We start from the raw sequence: 20,918 nt of genomic DNA on the forward strand, positions 1-20,918 counted from the left end.
CTTATATTTTACAAGAGGGGGTACTTTATTCACTATATATACACAGTAGATAACAGATAACTTCTGAAGAATCCCATTGTATACTACAGAGCTTATCTGTTATCTACTGTGTATCCTGTGCTTGAATGGCTGCCCCATGGCTACACAGCAGGTTGTTTATATAAACTATAGTAGTACTTATCTGTTATCTACTGTGTATCCTGTGCTTGAATGGCTGCCCCCATGGCTACACAGCAGCTTGTTTATATAAACTATAGTAGTACTTATCTGTTATCTACTGTGTATCCTGTGCTTGAATGGCTGCCCCCATGGCTACACAGCAGCTTGTTTATATAAACTATAGTAGAATTTCTGAAGCAAACACACCAGTTTTACCAGTGCAGGTCAACAGTACATTATATTGTCATTCCTTTAAAACACTCATATTTTGGTGTTGCTGTTGCTAAAAAAAATCATTTAAACATTAAATAAACCCAATAGGATTGTTTTGGCTTCAATAAGGATTAATTATATATTGGTTGGGATCAAGTAGAAGCCAGTGTTTTATTATGACTGAGAAGAAGGAAATTATTGTGAATTAATTAATTATACCGTAATGGAGTCTATGGGAGATGGTGTTCCCGGTGATTCGTAGCCACGAGTTTACGGATAATCGATCCTAAGCCTGTAATAGAAAAACTGCATTAAACCCCCTGCTCATTACCTAGGCTCCTGCCACATCTGTAGCCAACAATCGATGGATCAAAACCCACTAATGGAAAATCTACATTATATGTCCCAATTATTGCATAGATTACATAGCTTCCCACTATGCAGAGTCATATGAATATAAATGGTATGTTTTCTCCATACTCTGCGTTGCATTGCTTCTTTCTGTTCAATAATTGTCTTGCTGTACTTCTACGGTTGTTTTTTAAAAGCCTCTGTTTCATTGAATATGCCCAACCCATTGAGTGCAGTAATCCAATTGAGAAATTTATACCTCTGCTGCACCCATTCATATTATGGAAGATAAACCTGCTGCTTACCAGGCATGTCATCTGTATAGGGTCACAGTTATAGCTAAAGCTTCCTGTGTTTATTATTGGAATGTAATAGAACATTTGTTGGACTTTAAGGACAGTTGTCATTTCTGGTTCTTTGCCAAAGCATCCAAAATTCCCCATATTGGACATAATTTACTGTTTTTTTATTCAAGCATGCTTTTCATACATTCTTCGTTCATTCCCCCATATGTAATATAAGGCACTAAGATTGCCCAGGAGCACATAACAACCAATAAGATGCTTGCATTTAAACAGGTGACCTGTAAATTCTACCTGCTGATTGGTTGCTTTGTATTGCCTTTTATTACATAACCCTATATATAAACAAAAGGAACACCAAGAGCCCCAATAGTGTAATATGTATTGGTAAGGGATAATGAAATAAGAGTAGATAACATATACTCACAAACCAAGGTTACCAATAGGCAACCACTGTAAAGGCAGGTGGGGAGATTGTCCTGACCCCACTCAGGATTAAGAAGTCGCTCTCTGTAGATAGAAAAAGGGTATCAACCCTCCACCCAGGGTGGACTTAGTATTGTATAAAAAGAACAGAGGCGCCAAAAGAATAAAAGGATATAAACGAGTTTAAAAACCAAAACTTGGTAATCAGAGGAGGCAGTAGTGGACTTACCTCCTCCAAGCAGACACAAAACGACTGTAATTAAGCAGTCAAAATTTATTAACGAACTCCAATCAGTGCCATGGAGTTCGTTAATAAATTTTGACTGCTTAATTACAGTCGTTTTGTGTCTGCTTGGAGGAGGTAAGTCCACTACTGCCTCCTCTGATTACCAAGTTTTGGTTTTTAAACTCGTTTATATCCTTTTATTCTTTTGGAGCCTCTGTTCTATTTATACAATAACCCTATATATGTTTTATATAAGGTTAAGATTTTGTTGTAGCTTAAGGCAGTCTTAAATATATATATATATACAGTGGTGTGAAAAACTATTTGCCCCCTTCCTGATTTCTTATTCTTTTGCATGTTTGTCACACTTAAATGTTTCTGCTCATCAAAAACCGTTAACTATTAGTCAAAGATAACATAATTGAACACAAATTGCAGTTTTTAAAAGAAGGTTTACGTTATTAAGGGAGAAAAAAAAATCCAAATCTACACGGGCCTGTGTGAGAAAGTGATTGCCCCCCTTGTTAAAAAATAACTTAACTGTGGTTTATCACACCTGAGTTCAATTTCAAAGGTTATAAAGCCATTTCTAAAGCTTTGGGACTCCAGCGAACCACAGTGAGAGCCATTATCCACAAATGGCAAAAACATGGAACAGTGGTGAACCTTCCCAGGAGTGGCCGGCCAACCAAAATTACCCCAAGAGCGCAGAGACAACTCATCCGAGAGGCCACAAAAGACCCCAGGACAACATCTAAAGAACTGCAAGCCTCACTTGCCTCAATTAAGGTCAGTGTTCACGACTCCACCATAAGAAAGAGACTGGGCAAAAACGGCCTGCATGGCAGTTTTCCAAGGCGCAAACCACTTTTAAGCAAAAAGAACATTAAGGCTCGTCTCAATTTTGCTAAAAAACATCTCAATGATTGCCAAGACTTTTGGGAAAATACCTTGTGGACCGACGAGACAAAAGTTGAACTTTTTGGAAGGTGCGCGTCCCGTTACATCTGGCGTAAAAGTAACACAGCATTTCAGAAAAAGAACATCATACCAACAGTAAAATATGGTGGTGGTAGTGTGATGGTCTGGGGTTGTTTTGCTGCTTCAGGACCTGGAAGACTTGCTGTGATAGATGGAACCATGAATTCTACTGTCTACCAAAAAATCCTGAAGGAGAATGTCCGGCCATCTGTTCGTCAACTCAAGCTGAAGTGATCTTGGGTGCTGCAGCAGGACAATGACCCAAAACACACCAGCAAATCCACCTCTGAATGGCTGAAGAAAAACAAAATGAAGACTTTGGAGTGGCCTAGTCAAAGTCCTGACCTGAATCCTATTGAGATGTTGTGGCATGACCTTAAAAAGGCGGTTCATGGTAGAAAACCCTCAAATAAAGCTGAATTACAACAATTCTGCAAAGATGAGTGGGCCAAAATTCCTCCAGAGCGCTGTAAAAGACTCGTTGCAAGTTATCGCAAACGCTTGATTGCAGTTATTGCTGCTAAGGGTGGCCCAACCAGTTATTAGGTTCAGGGGGCAATTACTTTTTCACACAGGTTTGGATTTCTTTTCTCCCTAAATAATAAAAACCCTCATTTAAACACTGCATTTTGTGTTTACTTGTGTTATCTTTGACTAATAGTTAAATGTGTTTGATGATCAGAATATATAATATAATATATAATATATATAATTTTTTTTCTTTTTTTTCTTATAAAAGTATAATTTTATGTGTATGTTTCTGGCATTCTGTTTCTGAGCCTCTGTCTACCTGTACACTTGCTCACATTTATATATCTCTGTATATATTTACCGTCGTCAGTAAATGCAAATGGGAGGATAAAATAATTCACAGTGCGGTTCTTGCCTCTGTCTTGCCTTGAGCATGGAAGATAAAGACATATTCCTTCTCTCTCTGGAATTCAGGACATATTAACTGCCTCCCTATCTATCTCGTTGCATTCTGCAGTACATCTTGCTGAGCTTGGGGAGCAGACTAATTCGGAATATTAGAATGTGCAGCCTTCAGGCTCTCGGATTGTCTTAGCTTGGGTGATGCATCATGGCCTCTCCCGCAAGGCAGCAGACACTCTGAGCAATACTCAATATCAGCTAAATGAAATTGTTGGGAAATGACTGAAGCTGGTTAGTGTGTGCACTGGGAACATGTGGGGCATTTAGAAGGGAATTCTGTATAACTATAGCTTCCACCAATGAGAGCATGAAAGAGACAATATACAGTAAACCTCATTTTTACATCCCCTGATTTTGTTTCCCTGCATTTTTCAATGGTCCCATATATATATATATATATATATATATATATATAGATATAGATATAGATATAGATATAGATATATAGATATATAGAGAGATAGAGATAGAGAGATAGAGATAACAAACAAGGGAAAGTTATTATATATTGATAATGGGTTGAGTGCAGAGGACCTCTTGTAGTTGACTATATATAGATATATATTGCATAGTACAGTTTCCTGATTTTACACACAGTATTCCCAGATGTAAAATGATGGTTATATTGTTAAAGATATTAAAGGAAATATTGCATTGCATAAAACAGCTATGTAAAACCCTGCTTCATGTAAATAAACCATTTTCATAATAATATACTTTTCTAGTAGTATGTGCCATTGGATAATCATAAATAGAAAATTGTCATTTTAAAAAATAAGGGCCGCCCCCTGGGATCCTATGATTAACTGTGCACACAAACAAACCATACATGTTAGGTCACATGAGCCAATTCTTCCTATTACAGTTAGGGTTGTAGTATTTCTGGTCAGGTGATCTCTAAGACAGCACAGAGATCATCATGAAATGGTGACTCAAGGTAAGAGACGTAAAAGTGCAAAAATTACTTAAATATATAGACCAGTTTGGTAAGATTCTTTATTATGCCACTTAATATGATGTAAACTATCTGTTGCTTAAGTGTTCATTTTGGGGGTATAGTTTTCCTTTAAAAAGATTTATCAAACATCCAGAGTTTAAAATAGTTAAGTCAGGCTTTAGAATATACAGGTATGGGGACCTGTTATCCAGAATGCTGGGGTTTTCCAGATAAGGGAACTTTCCATAATTTGAAACTTCATGCCTTAAGTCTACTAGAAAATCATGTAAACATTAAATAAACCCAATAGGCTGGTTTTGCTTCCAATAAGGAATATTTATATCTTAGTTGGGATCAAGTAAAATGTACTTTTTTTTTATTACAGAGAAAAATAAAATCATAACATTGTATTAACTGATTATAATGGATTATATGGGAGATTACCTTCCTGTAATTTGAAGATTTCTAGATAATGGGTTTATAGATAACACATTCCATACCTGTATCTGTTTGGCTGTAGGACATTGCATTCTGGTATGTGCTGCCAATAGTTGTTATTCTAGGGACATCACAGATGGTACCTGCCTATACCCCCTTGCACAACTAAATTGTGACCACCAAGTTGCAGATCTGGGTGTCTATGAGCACCATGAAATCTAATGTCTTGGACAAATCAGAGTTTTGTATGATCTTGTTGTCTTTTGGTTCCTTTCTGCCCATGAACCAGAAAATATATATATGTACCACTTAGATTTCTCTCTGCTGTCTCCATGATGATAAATGTTGGGTGGTTCCACATTTTCAAATGCAGTTTATAAAGCATTGGAAGGCCATATGTTTCGCCTGCCTGATCTAATCGTATACAGCTCGATCACTTGGAGGGACTTGCCCATACCTCCCAACTGTCCCTTTTTTGGAGGGACAGTCCCTCTTTTGACAGCTCAACCCGCAGTCCCTCATTTGTACTGGAAAGTCCCTCTTTTCTCTGCACTGAACAGCCAGAAAAAGAAACAAAGTTTCTCACTTAATTGGCTTTTAGCAGAGAGCCCAGAACAGCTAACAGGTGCAAATAAGATACTTTGTAACAATTTTGAGACACAAAAACACAGTTTAGATAAGGAGAAATATTTTCAAACTTTCATAACCTGCCATATTTTGTAAAACAAACATGGTAATTAGGGGGTGTGGCCACAGAAAAGGGGTGTGGTCAAAAAAATTGCTGCGCTACGTGCGGAAAAAAAATTTTTGCCCCTCTTTTTACTTCCAAAATGTTGGGAGGTATGACTTGCCAAAGGAAAAAAAAACCACAACAAAAAGGGTCCCCAACCCTTTTAAACCTGTGAGCCAGTGATTGGCTATTGGTTTGGCAGTACACCTGGTTTTTATACAACCAAGACTTGCCTCCAAGCCAGGAATTCAATAATAAGCACCTGCTTTAAAGCCACTTGCAGCAACATCCAAGGGGTTGGCGAGCAACTGGTTGGGGATCACTGATTTTCAAGTGCAGTTTCAAAAGCAATTGCCATTTTTTTTTCTCCACAAAGCACTTTTCCCCCCTGTTTTCAGTGTCACTGCAGTCACCAGGGGAAATGCTCCTAATGCAAATCTACAATTGCTGTAAAAGTTGTGCTTGAACTTGGTTTGAATTTAATGGACTTATAAATGACCCCTGAAGTGTTAATTTAGGGCAATGTTTTGTTTCTCTGAGGCACCTGCATCAAGACTGTATAATAGTATCGCAATATTTGAGTCGGTGTATACTATAGCACATTGAGAGGCTGGAGTTCAGCCGAAACATCAGCAACAAGGTTTTCTACATTTTTGGTTTGTGTTGCTATGTTTGGTGACCCGGGAACCTAATGGATTTCTTGTTGTGAGTGCCAATGCATTTTTGGATACGATAGATAGATAGACAGACAGACAGACAGACAGACAGACAGATAGATAGACGGATATATCTACCAATTCTTAACATGCTATGATTTTATTTACAATTTTTTGAGCTGAGCCCTCTCTTCCCGACCCTTAAACTTGCCCTTAGTTAGATGCCGGTTGCATTTGGAATACAAGCTTGCCATGTGCCATAGGCTTGTTCTGTTAATTGTACCAGAATGAAGTTTAGCTAAGAGATCCCATGTCAGAATCTTCTCCTCTCAGCAACATAAAGAACAGAAAGTCTCAGCGTAAGATTAATCTCCCATGGGAGCCGCAGAGAAGCCTGGGGAAGATCAGCCCAGCGTGGTGCTTAGAAGCTGCATTGATATCAATTTTTTTTCCCTAAACTGCGAGCTGACAGCTCTGACCTCAGGAGAGAATAAAATGCAGCCAAAATCAGAGGAATTTCACTTGTCATTCCTTTCTTACAGTTTTCACAGCTTTCAGCAAGAAGCCAAAAATATGAACCTCACAGTCTCAACGTCTGTCACTGATCAAATAGAACCATTTGGAAAAGAAATGGAAAATAGAAAGTGCAGCATCTTAAGATATTTAAAGGGAAAAATCTCCATGGTTCCTTGGGAACAGTTTTCCCTCAGTTTTTTTTTTCCTGTAAATAGTCAGAGGTACGAGGGAATTGTTTCTTATTCATGTTGAAGAAGTGTTCAGTGTGTGTGTACGTTGGCTGAAAGGTCCAAAGAACCAGCTTTGGTTATTCAATAACTCGTTAGTGACTGTACATAAGGATTGTGTGGACAGGCAGTGTTGGATTTGCACTCTGGTGCACCAGGAGAAAATTGTGTGCACAAGGGGTGTGTTGGTATTTCATTCCATATGTTTAATTATGTGTCCCCTGCACCAACACTGTTACTACAACAAAATGCTTTGTGTGTGTGTGTATAGATAGATAGATAGAGAGATAGAGAGATAGACAGACAGACAGACAGAGATAGAGAGATATATATATATATATATATATATATATATATATATATATATATATATATATATATATATATATATATATATATATATATATATAGACAAATACAAGATTCCTCTGCACTCAACCCATTATCAATATATTTAAGACAGAGACATTTTGTGCATACTGCTACTGAAAAATGCCTTACCCTTTAAACAAAACAGGGATTGTTTGTCCATATATTGCAATATATTTAAGCTATATATTAAGCTGGCCATTTTATAAAATGTATAATGAAACCATAGAATTCTTAATGAATCAAATGAAAATTGAGCATAGGACTGGCCAGATATGGGATGACTTTGACGTAGTTGGCCAGCTTAAATATATTGCAATATATGGACAAACAATCCCTGTGTTGTTTAAAGGGTAAGGCATTTTTCAGTAGCAGTATGCACAAAATGTCGCTGTCTTAAATATATTGATAATGGGTTGAGTGCAGAGGAATCTTGTATTTGTCTATATGTATTTTGTGGTCACACCCTCATTGCACCCCCGCCTAATGATTTTAAAAACTAGTGGTGAGCACAACTTTCCCTTGTTTAGATATATATATATATATATATATATATATATATATATATATATATATATATAAATCCATCAGTAGAAAGCAGCGCACACTGGAATTTTTAAAAGTTTAATTTATTTATCAAAATTTTTAAAATTTTACATGTATCGACGTTTCGGTCCTGGTCTTGGACCGTTCTCAAGATACACCATGTGTTTAAAACCGGGATTTTATACCCTCCTCTATCACCAAACAGGAAGTGAAATCACCAACACACATCACACAAGGACATAGGAAATAGCTATCACCTCACTGAGTGCTGTTCATTCACTATTTGCAACAAAGTTGCTCATCTGGATCCTTTTTTGGCAATATATTATAGAAACATAGTTGCACATTTGTATCAATTCATCCCTTGTGTTACTATAACAGCAGCCCAGTAAGGTATTATACGTCAAACCTAATGTCCCATAAAACAAAAATGCAAAACATGGCAAGATCATAATAAATATACGTAAACATAAACATCATCTCTGATTAAGGAAGCAAGTAAGGGACAACTGTTCATTAAGACCATTCGGCGCCATAGTATTAAGCTTTTTTATCCAAAAACATTCTCTCTGCAAAAGTAGTTTGGACCTGTCGCCTCCTCTCCGAAGGGGCGGTATATGGTCTATGCCAATATATTTAAACGTGGGTAAACGGTGCCCTTTATCCAAAAAATGTTTGGCCACAGGTTTAGTTGTACGATTGTCCCTAAAGGCGGTGCTTATAGCCGAGCGGTGGGCATCCATCCGGAGCCGCAAAGTAAGATCAGTCTTTCCCACATAGGAAAGACCGCACGGGCAGGTGATTAAATAAATGACATGAGTAGTAGTACAAGTAATATGGGATCTGATAGCAAATCGTCTCCCCGTGTGGGGGTGTGTGAAACATATATATATATATATATATATATATATATATATATATATATATATATATATATATAGATAGAGCTCATTCATTCTGTGAATAAACAGGTGTCAATTACAGCAGTAAGGAAGGCAATAAAATGGGTCGTTCCAGAGATTGTTCAGAAAAACAGAGTACTTTGGTTAAAAAGTTGATAAGAGAGGGGAAAACATATAAAGCAGTGCAGAAAATGATAGGCTGATCAGCTGAAATGATCTCAAATGCTCTAAAATGGCACCAAAACCTGAAAGACGTGGAAGAAAACAGAAAACCACCTTTCAAACGGATAGAAGAATAGCCAAAATGGCAAAGACAATGATCAGCTCCAGGAAGATGAAAGAAGGTGTAAAGTTACCTGTGATACTGTTACAATTAGAAGATGCCGATGTGAAACCAAACTATCGACAAGAAGCCCCCCAAAGTCCCATTGTTAAAAAGAAGACGTGTGCTGAAGAGCTTACAATTTGCCAAAGATCACATTGACCTAAAGAGAAATGGCACAACATTTTATGGACTGATGGAAGCCAGATTGTTCTTTTTGGGTCTAGGAGCCACAGACAGTTTGTCAGACGACCCCCAAACACTGAATTCAAGTCACAGTACAGAGTGAAGCCGGTAGCACAAGCATCATAATATGGGGATGTTTCTCATACTATGGTGTTGGGCCTATTTATCTCATACCAGGGATTAGAGTCCTGCGCAGAACAATTTTTGAAACCCGAACTGGACCCGCACCCAGACCCGCAAGTGCCTTATCCGCAACCTGATCCACGACCTGCTGACCATAAAGAAACCAGAAGTGTTGTCATTGTAAACTTTATTAGAAGTAGCTGTGGTCAAGGAAAAAAGTTTTAAAAACATATGTAAAGGATTAAAACTCGCTGTCGAGAAGACCCACGCAACTGCCGACCCACATCTATACCCACACCCAAAAGTTCTACTTGCAACCTGCAGATTATCCGCTTTTTTGCAGGTAACCCAGTGGGTACTCGACCTGCTGCAGGACTTTACCAGGGATCATGGATCTGTTTCAATACATCAAAATACTTGAAGAGGTCACGTTGCCTTATGCTGAAGAGGAAATGTCCTTGAAATGTGGGTTTCAACAAGACAACAACTCCAAGTGGAGTGGTGTGGCCCAAACCCCAGACCTTACTCCAATAGGAAACTTGTGGGATGACATCAAAAATGGTGTTTGTGAGGCAAAAGCAAGAGATGCAGAAGAATTGTGGAATGTAACAGGTGCCAGATACTGGTGGAGTCCATGTAACACAGATGTGCAGCAGTTCTCAGAAACACTGATTATCCAACTCAATATTAGTTCAGTCTTTCAAAGGAAAGTAAAATCTTGTAGCATTTTTCAGTTTATTCAGTGAATGAATTTGTAAAGAAAAATGCAGGGACTATTTTTTTTTTTTTTTTTTTTTTGGAACAGCCCAATATTCCCTTTTCTTCACTTTCTATAAAGGAATAACTCAAATTTGGTAAATTTTTCTTCATTTTTGGTTCTGTAAACTGACTATGGTAAATCTTGTGGAAAATTAATGTTATATCTATGGAAAGCAGCAGCATTTAAATTGTATATGAATATCTATCTTCTGAAGCCTTATTATATATCTCACAAGGCAGTTTTGCTTGGTGACTATAGTGTGTTTTTTTTTTTTATGATTTGTGCCGTTGCTGTAGTTAAATATATATGTGCCTAAATGGTGGTGGGTGCACATGTTTTGTAAAATTCTTGTAGAAAATACATATACCGGTACACACATCTGTCTATCTCTGTATCTATAGAAGGTAAGATATAATAGTGTGCAATATAGTGCTTTGCACTAGTTCCATTTGTTTATATATTTGTATATGAGCCCTGTTTTGTACACAAGTCACAAAGACGCTTATGAATGAACCTTTCAGCATGTGCCAGTTCACTGCTTTGATTAATTGTGCACTAAGTGCAATTACAGGGCCCACAGATGCAAGGAACCCATGGACTGACTACATTTCCATATACTGAGTTGGAGCTTGCACCCTATTTGTTCCCACATTGCTGTTTTGAGGGCCTGCCAATTAGTTGAAATTCTGGGGGAAAACACAGCATGGTCCTATTAATTAAAGGAGAACTAAAACCTAAAAATGAATGTGGCTAAAAATGCCATATTTTATATACTGAACTTACTGCATCAACCTAAAGTTTCAGCTTGTCAATAGCAGCAATGATCCAGGACTTCAAACTTGTCACAGGGGGTCACCATGTTGAAAAGTGTCTGTGACACTCACATGCTCAGTGGGCTCTGAGCAGCTGCTGAAAAGCTAAGCTTAGGGGTCGTCACTAATTATCCAGCAGAAAATGAGCTTCCCCTGTAATATAAGCTGATGCTACAGGTTTGCTGATTATTAAATTCTGATGCTAATTGCACTGGTTTCTGTGCTGCCATGTAGTAATTATCTGTATCAATTACTAATCAGCCTTATATTGTGACATTTCTATTCTATGTGTACTGTATATTGTGAGTGGGTCCCTAAGCTCAGTAAGTGACAGCAGCACAGAGCATGTGCAGTGAATCAGCAGCAAAGAAGATGAGGAGCTACTGGGGCATCTTTGGAGACACAGATCTTTACTGCTAAAGGGCTGTGGTTGCCTTGGGCTGGTACAGAATCACAAAACCTAATATACAACATTTCTGCCCTACTTCTTTAGTTAGGCTTTAGTTCTCCTTTAAGAGCAGCTATTATCGGGAGGGGTACATCTGTAAGTGTAAGCATTTCAGAAGAGAAGAGGGTCAGACTGAGCAATATCGGTGTGGTTCATTAGTGAGATCAGTGGGTGGCATAGCAGAGCTGGCCAATCAGATCAGTGGGTGGGAGAGGAAAAGCTAAAGGTTGTACTCTACCATTAGGTTAATGCTAAAGAACAAAATTCTTTAGGGTTTGCTGTCTATACTTCTAGTGAACTCTGAGCTGGTGATTATTGCCATGGATATTATGGGAATTGATATAAAATAGGGATGCACCGAATCCAGGACTCGGTTCGGGATTCGGCCAGGATTCTGCCTTTTTCAGTAGAATTCAGATTCAACCAAATCCTTGTGCCTGGCCGAACCAAATCCTAATTTGCATATGTAAATTAGGGGCAGGTAGGGAAATCACGTGACTTTTCGTCACTAAAGAATTTTATCAACTTTTTCCTTTCCTGACCCTCATTTGCATATGCAAATTAGGATTCAGTTCGGTATTCAGCCGAATCTTTCACCACGGATTCGGGGATTCGGCCGAATCCCAAATAGTGGATTCGGTGCATCCCTAATATAAAGGCAAGCAACGAACAGGGAATCTGGAGTGGCTTACTGTACCAGCTGTGCAAGTTCATGCAAGTGTGGCATCTGAATCTCACAGGGCTTTTCTGTGTACCTTTATTACACTAATAATGATTTGGATTGGGTTAGAGCTTTTATTGGTCCAGTTAATGTAGGACTGGTGCAACAGTAACTGGCACCTTTGGTCAGCTGAGTTTCTACTTCTCACTTTTAATCATGAACAGCTCTTGTATTACATCTAGAGGTACTTAGGATTGTACATCTTTCTCCAGACTATGGTCCTACATCCTAAGCTCCATGTTACCTTCGGAAGCTGACACCGCCATTGTTTAATATTTGCTGGGCCTTCCTCTGCTTTCTAGAAATTCTTTAAAACCTAGCTTAAAGGGGTTGTTCACCTTTGAGTAGGGATGCACCAAATCCTGGATTCGGCCTTTTTCAGCAGGATTCAGACGAATCCTTCTGCCCGGCCAACCGAATCCAAATTCTAATTTGTATATGCAAATCAAGGGCTAAGAGGGAAATCACGTGACTTTTTGTCACAAAACAAGGAAGTAAAAAATGTTTTCCCCTTCCCACCCCTTATTTGCATATGCAAATTACGGTTCGGATTCGGTTTGGTATGCGGCAGAATCTTTCTTGAAGGATTCAGAGGTTCGGCCGAATCCAAAATAGTGGATTCGGTGCATCCCTACCTACCTTTGAGTTAACTTTTAGTATGATGTAGAGGGTGATAGACCATTTGCAGTTGGTTTTCATTTTTTATTATTTGTGGTTTTAGAATTATTTAGCTTTTTATTCAGTGGCTCAGCATTTTGTGATTTCAGTGTCCAAATTCCCCTAGCAACCATGCATTGATTTGAACAAGAGACTGGCAAATGAATAGGAGAGGCCTGAATAGAAAGATGAGTAAATAAAAAGTAGCAATACCAATGCATTTGTAGCCTTACAGAGCATTTTTTTTTAGATGGGGTCAGTGACCCCCCCCCCTTTTTGAAAGCTGGAAAGTGTCAAAAGAAAAATGCAAACAATTCAAAAACTATAAACAATAAATAATGAAGGCAAATTGAAAAATTGCTTCGAATTAGCCATTCTATAACATACGAAAAAGGGTTGTTTTTTTTTTTTGTTTTTTTAAAGGGGACATATGTGCAAAATTGTTATTGAATATAATTCTTGTCTTTTGCAGGAAGAGGATGAAGCCGTGGCTTACCTTGACCGTGACGGTAGTGAAGATGAGCTTGACATCAGTGCTCTTCCTGATCCTGACAAATACAAAGACATGGAGGAAAGTGATGTTGGATCTGCAGAGGAAAGTGCAAGGTATGTGTCTTATAGCGTTGCCATTACTGTCCAGCAGGTGGTTGTTTTACAAGTGTTAAGGCTATGGGCAGATGGCGCTATAGGTCCCTGCTCCATTCATCTAAGCAACTTCCGATTGCGCGCACACAGCAGAGTGGAGCTATAGTCAGCCCAAAGCTCCCTCCTTTCATGTATTTGGTCAGACCAAATTTTTTACCATGAACTAAAATATATAATTTATCTGGAGGTGCAGAGGATACCTATGAACTGTATATTAACTAGTTATTAACATACGTAACAGCTGTGTAGCCTGAAACCTGATTCATAGTTATGCAGGGGAGCTGCGCCAATGAGAAACTTGCCTCAGACTGGTTAGCAGAGGCGCCAAAACTGCTGCTCCTGGTAACTCTAAAGGGGAACTATCGCGAAAATGAAAATTTAATATAAGCTTCTGCATACCAAAAATAAGACAATTTCTAAATGCAATGAATTAAATATTCTGCATTGTTTCCGAAATAATCAAGTTCATCATCACTATACCTCTCTCTGTTTCTCTTCATTCTCTCTTCATGTGTCAGTTGGGTGTCAGATAATCATTGACCGTTAGATCCAATATATCTTATAGGGGGGCTCCTTCTGCCTAGAAGATGTATTAGAGATCACTCTATTAAAATCACCAGACATCATGTCTCTCTACATTCAGGATTTGTGCAAAAGGCAGTTATTTTGTTAGATTTTGTTTGTACTGGAATCAGTTATTTGAGGGAGCTCTAATTCATCTGCTAGGAAAGGAAGCCCCCCCTATAAGATATATTGGATCTAACTGTCAATGATTATCTGACACCCAACTGCTGAATGAACAGAAACAGATGAGAGAGGAATAGTGAATATAAATATGATTATTTAAGAAACAATGCAGAATATTTAATTGATTGTATTTAGAGTTTCTTATATCTGTATGATGAAGCCTAGATTAAATTTTCATTTTTGCGATAGTTCCCCTTTAAGAGCCGAATTTCTGGTTTTCAAACGGGAAATTTGTCTTTTTTTAGAGTGTAATTGTGCTGTCTGAACTAGCATCCTGCACTCCCCTGGACCCCCTCTGGCAGCACAGGGGGGGGGCACCTCAGGGCCCCTGTAATTATGTAAATGCCAGGCTTAGTGATGCCATCAGTTATAACCATTACTTTGTGATGTCATTTCAATCACATGACTTACTAAATACTGTATATTGGTAAGAAGTAATGTACCTTATTCCCATTACCTGTGTGAAAGCACTTGGTCTATGGCCTTTATAAAGTCACAGAAATCCCCTGTGATTTCTAATCTCATTATTCATATCCTTATTCATTTAACAGTAGGGGGTACATTATTCCCCTATATAAAGTACGGTATTAGAGTCCCTCTTTGCTTTAAAGGGGTTATTCACCTTAACTTTTAGTATGATGTATTATTCTGAGACAATTTGCAATAGGTTTTCATTTTTTTTTTACTTGTGGATTTTGAGTTATTTGGCTTTTCATTCAGCAGCTCTCCAGTTTGCAATTTCCGTCTGGTTGCTAGGGTCCAAATTACTCTAGCAACCATGTATTGATTAGAATAGGAGACTATAATATGAAAGATGAGCAATAACAATACATTTGTAGCCTTACAGAGCATTTGTTTTGAAATAGGGTCAGTGACCCCCATTTGAAAACTGGAAAGAGTTACAAGAAAAAGGCAAACAATTCTAAAACTTTTGAAATTAAATAATGAAGACCAATTCCAAAAGTTGCTTAGCACTGCCCATCCTATAACATACTAAAAGTTACCTTAAAGGTGAACCACACCTTTAACTTAAAGGGATACTGTCATGGGAAAACGTGTTTTTTATTCAAAACACATCAGTTAATAGTGCTGCTTCAGTAGAATTCTGCACTGAATCCATTTTTTCAAAAGATTTTTTAAAATTAAATTTTGAAATCTGACATGGGGCTAGACATATTGTCAGTTTCCCAGGTGCACCCAGTCATGTGCCCTGATAAAGTCACTCTTTACTGCTGTACTGCAAGTTGGAGTGATATCACCACCCCCCCCCCCCCAGCAGCCTAACAAAAGAAGAATGGGAAGGTAACCAGATAGCAGCTCCCTAACACAAGATAACAGCTGCCTGGTAGATCTAAGAACAACACTAAATAGTAAAAGCCAAGTCCCCCTGAGTCTGATTCAGTTACATTAAGTAGGAGAAATAACAGCCTGCCAGAAAGTAGTTCCATCCTAAAGTGCAGGCACAAGTCACATGACTGGGGGCAGCTGGGAAATTGACAATATGTCTAGCCCCCATGTCAGATTTCAAAATTGAGCATAAAAAAAATAAGTTTGCTCTTTTGAGAATTGAATTTAGTGCAGAATTCTGCTGGAGCAGCACTATAAACTGATGTGTTTTGAAAAAAACATGTTTTCCCATGACAGGATCCCTTTAAAATTAGCTGTGCCAATTCCCTCAGCTGTCAAGCAGTGTCATTGTATGCTGTCACCCCCCTATAATTTCACATGTCTAGCCCAGAAACAGCAAGGGATTATCTGTTATTTTAGCATAGGGGGAAATTACATTTCAGAAGTGGAACATGAACAAGAGCTCCTTATTTGAAAGCACATCAAGGCGTTTCACTGTGCTGCACTTTTATTTATGACGAGCGGAGGAATATGAACAGCCATTAAAGAGCAATCAAAAATCACTGTATTTGGAAACCTTTTCAAGTCCAGGAACACAATGGGGCATTAGTCATTTGCATGCAATTTCGGCTGCTGTAATTTTACTTAAGGCTCCTCAGGTCGCTCGAAGAGGCGGCTGAAGAATATAATCTGGTTCCGTGCAACCCATCACCGCATTATGGAGAAAACCGCTGCACAATTATAAAAAGGCAGCATGAATGCGGCTAATTAAATTGATAGCCATATTATCTTGTTACAGCCTGAGAGTAGAACTGGGCTATTACTGGTAATTAAAAGAAACGGTCAGTTTTGTGACATGACACCATGAAGCTAAGGCATTCCCTTTAACTATACTGTATGGAAGCAGAATTATCTTATTATTTGTATAACATATCAATAAAAAATATACGTTTATAATAAATACAAATATTATCTTTAAAAAGCTTATATTAACATAGAATTTGTATATCTGCTTGCCTTATTGTGATTGGCTGATGCAGTGTTATCAGCAGCCAATCCATCTTCGGAAACCCCTACATAAACATATTAATTAGCAGAAGGTATTGTTCGGACTTTTCACCAAGTTATGATAAAGTGCAAGTATTCCCTCTACCAGTTGTGCTTATGGAATCTTTGTTTTTTAAATAGATTTGCTGAATAGTAAATAGACAGCAGCCAGAGATGAGGAAAGTAACTAGTGGCTGTAAGGTGCTAGACGGGGGTGTATCCTGTGCTTGAATGGCTGCCCCCATGGCTACACAGCAGCTTGTTTATATAAACTATAGTAGTACTTATCTGTTATCTACTGTGTATCCTGTGCTTGAATGGCTGCCCCCATGGCTACACAGCAGCTTGTTTATATAAACTATAGTAGTGCTTATCTGTTATCTACTGTGTATCCTGTGCTTGAATGGCTGCCCCCATGGCTACACAGCAGCTTGTTTATATAAACTATAGTAGTGCTTATCTGTTATCTACTGTGTATCCTGTGCTTGAATGGCTGCCCCCATGGCTACACAGCAGCTTGTTTATATAAACTATAGTAGTACTTATCTGTTATCTACTGTGTATCCTGTGCTTGAATGGCTGCCCCCATGGCTACACAGCAGCTTGTTTATATAAACTATAGTAGTACTTATCTGTTATCTACTGTGTATCCTGTGCTTGAATGGCTGCCCCCATGGCTACACAGCAGCTTGTTTATATAAACTATAGTAGTACTTATCTGTTATATACTGTGTATCCTGTGCTTGAATGGCTGCCCCCATGGCTACACAGCAGCTTGTTTATATAAACTATAGTAGTACTTATCTGTTATATACTGTGTATCCTGTGCTTGAATGGCTGCCCCCATGGCTACACAGCAGCTTGTTTATATAAACTATAGTAGACTTTTACCAGTACGGGGCAAATACATTATATTGTCATTCTTTTTAAACACTTTCATTTTTTGAATACCATTATATAAAATATGGCATTTCTAGCCATATTCATTTTTAGAGTTCTATTCTCCTTTAAGTACGCCCTACATGCTGCATATTGCAAACCAAGCAGTTAAGCAGATACACCACATGTTTTCTAAACATGAAAACCATACTTACACATGCACCACAGCTCCTTATGCGACAGGGATTAACATAACTAAATTACATATGTAGTTGCATAAACGGAAGCTCTCATACAGTATGTGCATTAGTATAATACATTTATCCCTTTTATCCCAGAAGGCAGAAACCATGTAATTGGTTTGTGATTCATACCAGCAATACATTCTCCCTTATCTCCCACAAATCAAATTCATTTTCTTTCACCTTTTACGCTCTTACGCTGGCAAAGCTGTATTAGGGAAAATGGACTGTTAGAGGTGGATAGAGGGAGCGTTAAAAAGGAATTAAGTCGTTGAGTAAAATATGTGTTAGGACTCAAGCGGTTTGGAATTGTATTCTATAGGAGCCAGATCTGTTTGTTTGTTGTGCTAAACCCCACTCTTTTTATAGGGAATCTGCCCTCATCTCTGTGCTCTCAAAGGCCGGTTTATATCAGTTCTCATAAAAAAATCATTCTCTCTCTGCTTGGTTAACCTGAAATAGAAAAGCAGCTAGATATTTTCTTCTACATGTATGGGACCTATTATCCAGAATGCTCGGGACCTGGAGTTTTAATAATAATAATAATGGATCTTTCTGTAATTTGGAACTTCATACCTTAAAGGAGAACTAAACCCTAAAAATGAATATGGTTAAAAATGCCATATTCCACATACTAAACTTATTGCATGAGGCTAAAGTTTCAGCTTGTCAATAGCAGCAATAATCCAGGACTTCAGACTTGTCACAGGGGGTCACCATCTTGGAAAGTGTCTGTGACACTCACATGCTCAGTGGGCTCTGATTGGCTGTTGAGAAGCTAAGCTTAGGGCTCGTCACTAATTATCCAGCAGAAAATGAGCTTCCCCTGTAATATAAGCTAATGCTACAGGTTTGCTGATTATTAAATTCTGATGCTAATTGCACTGGTTTCTGTGCTGCCATGTAGTAATTATATGTATTAATTACTAATCAGCCTTATATTGTGACATTTCTATTCTATGTGTACTGTATATTGTGAGTGGCTCCCTAAGCTCAGTAAGTGACAGCAGCACAGAGCATGCGCAGTGAATCAGCAGAAAAGAAGATGGGGAGCTACTGGGGCATCTTTGGAGATGTGGGTTCCATTACTTGGTTTAAATTTAGATCTAGCTGATGTTGGACTGGAATATTTTTGTGTTCCTTAGCCAGGTAGATGTCAGTTTCTTGGACCTGTATTAAAGGGACCCTATAATCCAGGTAAGTACTGCTGAGCTGAGCCTGAAAAATAGATCATATGTCATTTAAAGGGGTTGTATAATGTAGACAGTGATCTTCGCAGACAATTTATAAACGGTTTTAATTTACATGTGTGTTTTTTGAGTTATTTAGCTTTTTATTCAGCAGCACTCCAGTTTGCAGTTTCAGGAATCTGGTTGTTGAGGTCCAAATTCCCCTAGCAACCATGCATTGATTAGAATAAGAGACTGGAATATGAATAGGAGAGGCACTGAACAGAAAGATGAGCACTAAAAAGTAGCAATAACAATTGTAGCCTTACAGAGCATTTGATTTTTAATTGGAGTCACTGACCCCCATTTAAACGCTAGAAAGAAGCAAAGACATAGTGAAATGTTGCTTAGAATTAGCCACTCATACTGAAAGTTAACTTAAAGGCAAATCACCCCTTGAAGAGTAAGTTTCATAGGGGGAATGGAATTCCTGGTACAGGTACAGTTAACAAAAAATGCACCATGTCCTTGTTAACGCCAGTGAATCAAAATGTACAATAAGGATCAGAGAAATTAGGGCTAATTTACTACCACAGCTAATTGTGGTCGTGCAAAAATGGATGGAGGTATTGCGTCCAAGGGACCCTGGCGTTACTGGCGCACAAGTGCAGCTGCAGATGTTTTAACACATCAGACGCAGTCATGCATGCCCAGTATGGCTGCAATTATGCTGGAATTGCAAACAAGGTAAAAAAAAACCTAGTGAGCTGCATCCAGACTTGCACTCTGCATGCTGCATTTGTAAATGAGCTCTACGGTCTCACATAGCAGGTCCAGTTACCCTTCTTTACATTTCCAGCTTCAAAGACCCAAATTGCCTGCGATTTGTGAAAGAAAGGAAACCTGGCAGAGTTGGATAAAAAGCAAAATAGTGGAATTAATAAAATATTTCTACATGTACATCATGGGACAGAAAATAGCACTGCATTATTTATGTCTGAGTAAGAAAATAAAAGGGGAAAGTAGGTTATGTCTCTCCCTTAATTCAGAAATCCAGATAGAGGGCAGAATAACCTATGCCCAGACTGAACTTTTAAGTAAAAAATCCAAAGAGAGGTGACTTATAAACAGAATGTTTTTCTCCTCAGGGTCTGTTGTTTACTACATTGAGTTCCTGAAATTGAATCCCAAATGCATTTTCTTGCTGCAGCCCTTCTTTAAATTGATTCTAAACTCGTCTATCGGATATAATTTAGCTGAGTCGCAGGGCTGTGTTGTATCCCATGGCATCTCACGTGGCCACGATGACCTCTGCTGCTCGATCCAGGGCTAAGTGTTTCTAGAGCACCCGCCCACCACTTACTGTTTACTGGTCCAATCCTATTTACTCACTGTATATCTACTCGCAGTTGTGCAAGTCACTGTCTGTATAAAGCAAGTCAGAGCTTCTCTAAGTGTCTTTGCTTCAACCTAAGTGCTAGAATACCAAGGTCATTATAGACACTTCTGGGTAGCTTGCTATTTACTGACAGAAGGATACCAAAAAGTTTTTTTTGTTTTTTTTATTAAATGTACCCTAAAGTCCAGATTGCTGATCCTAGCTCAAAGCTGAAGCACCACTACATCCTAATAATACTGTATCATAACCAAGTATTTATGTGGTTTTATTCTGTATTTTTGCCAAAGAAAGGTTTAACAGAAATACTGAGGATTTAGGTGTTATTGAAGTTCAGCTTTAAAGTCAAGGGAAACTGGACATTGCAGGAGAAAAACATCTCACATGTAAAACACTTTCTCATATTATATTAATATATATATAAATATACATTATTTTTCTTCAGTGGTAAGCAGCCACACTCAGATCAGAATCTATTGTTTTTGTAATTGTGGGTGCAGGGTCA

At 38.3% G+C, this 20,918-nt stretch overlaps 1 protein-coding gene across 1 annotated transcript in view; it reads left to right on the forward strand.

Moving 5' to 3' along the window:
* The window catches only part of ddx10.S (DEAD-box helicase 10 S homeolog), a 143,763-nt gene that overhangs the window by 110,539 nt on the left and 12,306 nt on the right, over positions 1-20,918 (forward strand). Inside the window, exon 17 of the mRNA XM_041583218.1 lies at positions 13,414-13,547. Within this exon, the coding sequence (XP_041439152.1) occupies positions 13,414-13,547 (134 nt within the window). The remainder of the gene's footprint in view (positions 1-13,413; positions 13,548-20,918) is intronic.

The sequence above is a fragment of the Xenopus laevis genome, chromosome 2S (assembly GCF_017654675.1).
Source record: "Xenopus laevis strain J_2021 chromosome 2S, Xenopus_laevis_v10.1, whole genome shotgun sequence".
Taxonomy (NCBI): domain Eukaryota; kingdom Metazoa; phylum Chordata; class Amphibia; order Anura; family Pipidae; genus Xenopus; species Xenopus laevis.